At 44.8% G+C, this 7,500-nt stretch overlaps 1 protein-coding gene and 1 long non-coding RNA gene across 2 annotated transcripts in view; one reads left to right on the forward strand and one right to left on the reverse strand.

Moving 5' to 3' along the window:
• Window positions 1–7,500, reverse strand: part of LOC123745689 (uncharacterized) — a 165,931-nt gene that overhangs the window by 94,770 nt on the left and 63,661 nt on the right. The window lies entirely within an intron of this gene.
• LOC123749465 (uncharacterized) overlaps window positions 2,173–7,500 on the forward strand; it is a gene marked incomplete at its 5' end in the record, with an annotated part of 20,987 nt that continues 15,659 nt past the window's right edge. Inside the window, 1 exon segment of the mRNA XM_069312210.1 lies at window positions 2,173–2,325. Coding sequence (XP_069168311.1) covers window positions 2,185–2,325 — 141 coding nt within the window.

Genomic DNA, 7,500 nt, shown 5'->3' on the forward strand with positions numbered 1-7,500 from the left:
AGGTAAAAGTGGACAAGATGGAACATGAATGGAATAGAATGAAAAGGAAATACTTTGAAAAAATTGCTTTATTGATGATAAACAGTAATGTGTCATTACCACAACTAATTACCACAACCACCAGTATGTCTACCACAATCACCATTATGCCTACCACAACCCCCATTATGCCTACCACAACCACCACCATCTCCTCTACCACTAACAACAGACTTTCCTCTGCAACATTGCAATAAAAGCAACCCTCGTTAATTCAACAATGCAGGAATCTTTCCATTTAGTTGTTCATTGTACTCACCTGCAGGACCGAGCTCGAGCCCCTGGAGCCCGCTTTTCTAGCCTAGTTGTCTAATGCAATGATTTCATGAAATCATTGCATTTCTAGGAGCAGGCTTCAGATGAGCTGAGGATAACAGCTCATGCTTGCAGTTTCACCAGTTTCACTAGGGTTCATAAGGGCTAAGTTAAAGCCCTTGTGGACCCTAGTTTTAGTTTAAAGAAAACGGGGAAGATAAAGGATTATATTTTAAACCAAATTAAAGGAATCTTGTGAAAAGATGAGGAGTAGTGGAGAGCAGTCATTGTGGCCGTCCTCAGTGTGTTAATGGTGGCTGCCCCTCTCTCTCTCTCTCTCTCTCTCTCTCTCTCTCTCTCTCTCTCTCTCTCTCTCTCTCTCTCTCTCTCTCTCTCTCTCTCTCTTACTCTCACTCCCCCCCCCCCTCTCTCTCTCTCTCTCTCTCTCTCTCTCTCTCTCTCTCTCTCTCTCTTACTCTCACTCCCCCCCTCTCTCTCTCTCTCCCTCTCTCTCTCTCTCTCTCTCTCTCTCTCTCTCTCTCTCTCTCTCTCTCTCTCTCTCTCTCTCTCTCTCTCTCTCTCTCTCTCTCTCTCTCTCTCTTGCTCTCCCTCCCCCCCTCTCTCTCTCTCTCCTTCCTTTCTATTTTAACCTGTTACCCATATTCTGAAAATCTTTCAATAAGGAAAGAACCCCATCAATTATATTTTTTCTTAAATATTCCTCTTCTTATAATTAATTATTCAAGCTAACCACTTGGCCTGAACGGTAGAACCACGGTCTCGCTTCATGCAGGTCGGCGTTCAATCCCCGACCGTCCACAAGTGCTTGGGCCACCATTCCTTCCATCCCCCGTCCCATCCCAAATCCTTATATCCTGACCCCTTCCCAGTGCTATATAGTCGTAATGGCTTGGCGCTTCACCCCTGATAGTTCTCTTCTCATTTGTCTACTTCCTCTTTAGTTTTTATTCCTTGACTTCTTTAATTTTTTCTCTTCCTCTATTTCCGCTAATTTCTCCCTTTCTCCTCGTTCTATTAAAACTGACCAACTCTTCAGACGAAAGCTTCAAGCGTCTTTGAATTCAATTATATTTACACATGTGCTTGGTTCGACAGGTTAAGTACCGATGGGTCTGGCCAGTACTTTGGCGGGTGAACACTTGGCTACCCTCATGTGTGGCCTAGGGCGATCTTAATAAGCCTAATTTCCCCCCCCAAAAAAAAAAATGAATCATTTTAGCAGTAAATCCTGACCTATCTTCAGGGCACCGGCTGGCCTCAGAAGACGAGGTCAACATTACCTCTAGAGTAGAGTACATTGCCTCTAGAGTACACAACCTCTAGGGTACTAGAGTACTCTGTATTCTTAATACGATTTTTCTCATTTGTAAATTAGGATTTTTTGTGAAAATTTTGTGCACAGTACAAAAGGAATTACTGACAAAATAGGGAGATGGATCTTCAACTTCCTAACTAACAGAACTCACAGTGTAATAGTCAACACAGTGAAATCCGGATCATCTACTGTGAAGAGTTCAATCCCCCAAGGTACCGTGCTTGCTCCGGGATTTTTCTCTCATGCTAATATCAGACATAGACAAGGAGATAAACTACAGAACTGTATCATCATTTGCAGATGATACTAGGATCTTCATGCGAGTAAACAATATAGAGGACACAGCAAACCTGGCAAGGCTGTGTAGTTTCGTATACTTGTGTATCTTGCGTGTACCCAAAAGTCTACATATATTTAAACAGAATCAAACACACATGTTGTATCAGGAGATAGCAGACGTGTACACTCACATGTTCTCTTCTTACAGGTGTTGTGAGCGACGCTGCAGGTGTTTACACTCACATGTTGCCTCGTCATTCCAGGTACTGTGTACCATGTCGAGGGCTAAGAAGGTGATTATTGTTGTGTACTTCCTATGTTTCGCCCTCACCGCCTCCACGCCCCATGAGTGGATCGTGGTGACAAGGACTCGACCTGATACACTTGAACCCTACCTCGCCCTCGACTTTAGCAGAGTAAGTCTCCAGGAAGACCTTGAGTAAGTGTCGAGGATGACCTCGAGTATGTACCAATTTAGACCTTGAGAAAGTGTCGAGATAGACCAACACATTCTAGCAGTCATCCATATTAGCAGTTATCCACTCTACCAGTCATCCACATCAGTCATCCACCAGTCTATTCACCCAGATGTAAAGTGCTTCAACACACTCCAATTTTCTGATCTTAAATGTAAGATCGTAGAAGTCTTAATTAGATTTAATTTATGGAAAACAGTATCTATGAAAGGGATTGTAAGTTGGCTAAGGAGTATGATATTAGATCCCAATTGACTGATCAGAAGAGGATCCCAGTTGAAGGATTAAGAGACAGGATCTTAAGGATTGGAATAGGATTCCAGTTGAAGGATTAGGAGATTGGATTTTAAGAGGACAGTGGATAATATATGTGGCGCCTCGATTCACATTCCTGCTTGCTCTCTCTCTCTCTCTCACTCTCTCACTCTCTCTCTCTCTCTCACTCTCTCACTCTATCTCTCTCTCTTTCTCACCCCTCCCACTGCGTGATACATTCCATGTGGAAAAGATCGGCAATGAGAGCCTCGGACCCCGGTTACCAAGGCTCCGAGACACTATATCATGTGTCCTGTCCATGATACATGTTTCTTTCACCCTGTGTACCCTTCGTGTTCTTCACCTCCTTCCTTCTCTTTCATCCCTTCCTCCTTCCCCTTTCACCGGCAGCCCCAAAAGGCTTGAAAGACGAGATTATCCGAGCAAAAGTCTTACTGAGGAAAAGACTTAGGATCGGCGATAATATACAAAATTTACTTATGATATCGACGGTGTCTTCCAAGACGGGGAAAAGTTATATTGAAAGTTTAAATTTTCTGATGCTATTGTAAGATGCTTTCACTCTCTTACAGTAGGTGATTAGTTACGTGAATACCGCAGCTTACTGAAATCCCTGTTAGGAAAAGTTCAGATTTCCCTCAATGAGTTAATGGAAATAAGCCTTCCTTCTTGTCGGACTTGGGGGCCTTGGTGTCCGCATAGCACCTTCCCGTCGGACTTGGGGGCCTCAGCGTGTGTGTGTGTGTGTACTCACCTAGTTGTGCTTGCAGGGGTTGAGCTCTGGCTCTTTGGTCCCGCCTCTCAACCGTCAATCAACTGGTGTACAGATTCCTGAGCCTATTGGGCTCTATCATATCTACACTTGAAACTGTGTAGATATCTGTGTGTGTGTGTGTGTATGTGTGTGTGTGTGTGTGTGTGTGTGTGTGTGTGTGTGTGTGTGTGTGTGTGTGTGTGTGTGTGTGTGTGTGTGTGTGTGTGTGTATGTGTGTATGTGTGTATGTATGTGTGTGTGTGTGTGTGTGAAAGCTTGAATGGTCCCCTTAACCACAAATCATTTAAGAACTCCATAACCCGAGCAGGGCTCGAACCAGCATTACCAGAGATCACCTCCCTTGTCGTACACAGTACCATAACCCCATCACCACCGATGGCCTGGAGCTCATTACTCGAGGATGATCACAGACTAATGTTGTTAATCAATGTTCCAGCGATTAATGTATGCTCCACTGCTGAATTTGGGAATTTAATGTTTTTTATAACATTTGGGTTTCAAGTCTGTTCTGAGCGACTGCAATGTGTCGCTCAGAATGTGTCAATGTGTCGGGAACCACCAGTATCAGTCGTGTTTGTGTCAGGCATGTGCAGATGAGTTGCTTTGGGAGCGCTGGGTGGAAGTGCAATTAAAGAGATTTCTAGTCTTCTACTAGCAGCAGTCCACGTGTGTGTGTGTGAGTGTGTGGGTGGGTGTAATAAGGGTAATGTATAGTAAGGGGGAATAATAAGGAAATAAGAAGGGGGGACATGACCACGACATTCAAGGTTTCAAGAGAAATTATAAAGTCAGCCAAACTAAGTATAATGTGAGGAACATTACAACTCTTAGAAACACTAGTATAGAACTGGTTAAAAAACCAAACCTGGTGACCTTACGTGCATAAATACACATTGTATATACATTCATACACAACGTATATACATACACACACAACATATATACATTCACACACAACGTATATACATTCATACACAACATATATACATTCATACACAACGTATATACATACACACACAACATATATACATTCACACACAACGTATATACATTCATACACAACATATATACATTCATACACAACGTATATACATTCACACACAACATATATACATTCATAAACAATGTATATACATTCACATACTACGTATATACATTCATACAACGTATACACATTCACACACAATGTATATACACTCACACACAACGTATATACACTCACACACAACGTATATACATTCACACACAACGTATATACACTCACACACAACGTATATACACTCACACACAACGTATATACATTCACACACACACAAACAAACGTGTATGATCAAGAAGGGAGCAAAGAAGCGGGTCTGGCTCCCACACCATCACAATTTAGGGCCGGCTTCGACAAATGGGTACTAGGAGAGAGCGAGACAATTTATGTCAAAGATTTGTATTCCGTTATTTAAACTCCGTGGTACTAGGTGTGTGTGTGTGTGTGTGTGTGTGTGTGTGTGTGTGTGTGTGTGTGTGTGTGTGTGTGTGTGTGTGTGTGTGTGTGTGTGTGTGTGTACTCACCTATTTGTGCTTGCAGGATCGAGCATTGACTCTTGGATCCCGCCTTTGCAGCTATCGGTTGTTTACAGCAATGACTCCTGTCCCATTTCCCTATCATACCTAGTGTGTGTGTGTGTGTGTGTGTGTGTGTGTGTGTGTGTGTGTGTGTGTGTGTGTGTGTGTGTGTGCGTGTGTGTGTGTGTGTGCACCCAGGAAAGATCCCAGAGAGCTTTGTTTACTCCAAGTTCATCATTGTATATGTATTCAGTCCTCCCGAGCACCCTCTCCTGTCTTGGGGTGGACGATAGAGCGACGGTCTCGCTTCATGCAGGTCGGCGTTCAATCCCCGACCGACCACAAGTGTTTGGGCACCATTCCTCCTTTTCCCTACATCTATATCCCTCCCCTATCCACCCTCCCTGCCAGCCTATCATCCGTCACAATTCCCCCAGCTCTCTGGAGTTTTTTCCCTGTCCTCTGTCAACTGATCCACCGCGGCTACGCTTACCAATCCACTCTCCCCTCCACCATCCATCTATCCATCATTGTCCATCCCTGCTGGCGCTCCAGAGGGGGGAGGGGGGGGGGGGGAAGATATTGGGTTCGTCTTCTAAATTGAAAAATTCCCTTCTCGTCTTGCTTTTGTGAAAGTTCCCCGCCATTCGTCACCGGATCTGCTAAGGGCGGGCGTACCGCTATATATATACTGTTTCCACGCACGCACACACGCACGCACACGCACACACACACACACACACATGCACGCACACACACACACATACACACACACACAACTGCCAGATATTTGGAAAGCAGCTAACGTAGTCCCGATATACAAGAAAGGGGATAGACAGGAGGCACTGAACTACAGGCCAGTGTCCCTAACCTGCATACCATGCAAGCTGATGGAGAAGATTGTGCGAAAAAAACTAGTGGAGCGAAGGAACTTTGTAACACAGCATCAACATGGGTTCAGGGATGGCAGGTCCTGCCTCACAGGGTTACTTGAATTCTACGACCAGGCAACAAAAATAAGGCAAGAAAGAGAAGGGTGGGCAGACTGCATATTTTTGGATTGTCAGAAAGCCTTTGATACAGTGCCACACAAGAGGCTAGTGCGAAAGTTGGAGATGCAGGCTGGAGTGAGAGGGAAGGTACTCCGGTGGATAGAGGAATACCTAAGCAACAGGAGACAACGAGTCTGTGTGAGGGGTGAGGTCTCAGATTGGCGAGACGTCACAAGTGGAGTCCCGCAGGGGTCAGTCCTTGGACCTATACTGTTTCTGGTATATGTAAATGATCTCCCAGAGGGTATAGATTCGTTCCTCTCAATGTTTGCCGACGATGCAAAAATTATGAGGAGGATTGAAACAGAGGATGATAGTAGGAGGCTACAAGATGACCTGGATAGACTGAGTGAATGGTCCAACAAATGGCTGTTGAAGTTCAACCCGAGTAAATGCAAAGTAATGAAACTAGGCAGTGGAAACAGGAGGCCAGGCACAGGATACAGAATAGGAGATGAAGTACTTAATGAAACAGACAGAGAGAAAGATCTAGGAGTTGATATCACACCAAACCTGTCTCCTGAAGCCCACATAAAGAGAATAACGTCTGCGGCATATGCGAGGCTGGCTAACATCAGAACGGCGTTCAGGAACCTGTGTAAGGAATCATTCAGAATCTTGTACACCACATATGTAAGACCAATCCTGGAGTATGCGGCCCCAGCATGGAGCCCGTACCTTGTCAAGCACAAGACGAAGCTGGAAAAAGTCCAAAGGTATGCTACTAGACTAGTCCCAGAACTAAGAGGCATGAGTTATGAGGAAAGGCTGCGGGAAATGCACCTCACGACACTGGAAGACAGAAGAGTAAGGGGGGACATGATCACAACCTACAAAATCCTCAGGGGAATCGACCGGGTAAACAAGGATGAACTTTTCAACACTGGTGGGACGCGAACAAGGGGACACAGGTGGAAGCTGAGTACCCAAATGAGCCACAGAGACGTTAGAAAGAACTTTTTCAGTGTCAGAGTAGTTAGCAAATGGAATGCATTAGGAAGTGATGTGGTGGAGGCTGACTCCATTCACAGTTTCAAATGTAGATATGATAGAGCCCAATAGGCTCAGGAATCTGTACACCAGTTGATTGACGGTTGAGAGGCGGGACCAAAGAGCCAGAGCTCAACCCCCGCAAGCACAATTAGGTGAGTACAATTAGGTGAGTACACACACAAACGTTAGAAGGAACTTTTTCAGTGTCAGAGTAGTTAACAGGTGGAATGCATTAGGCAGTGATGTGGTGGAGGCTGACTCCATACACAGTTTCAAGTGTAGATATGATAGAGCCCAATAGGCTCAGGAACCTGTACACCAGTTGATTGACGGTTGAGAGGCGGGACCAAAGAGCCAGAACTCAACCCCCGCAAGCACAAATAGGTGAATATACTCACACACACACAGAGTAGTTAGTAAATGGAATGCACTAGGAAGTGATGTGGTGGAGGCTGACTCCAT

Source organism: Procambarus clarkii, chromosome 71 (genome assembly GCF_040958095.1).
Source record: "Procambarus clarkii isolate CNS0578487 chromosome 71, FALCON_Pclarkii_2.0, whole genome shotgun sequence".
NCBI lineage: Eukaryota > Metazoa > Arthropoda > Malacostraca > Decapoda > Cambaridae > Procambarus > Procambarus clarkii.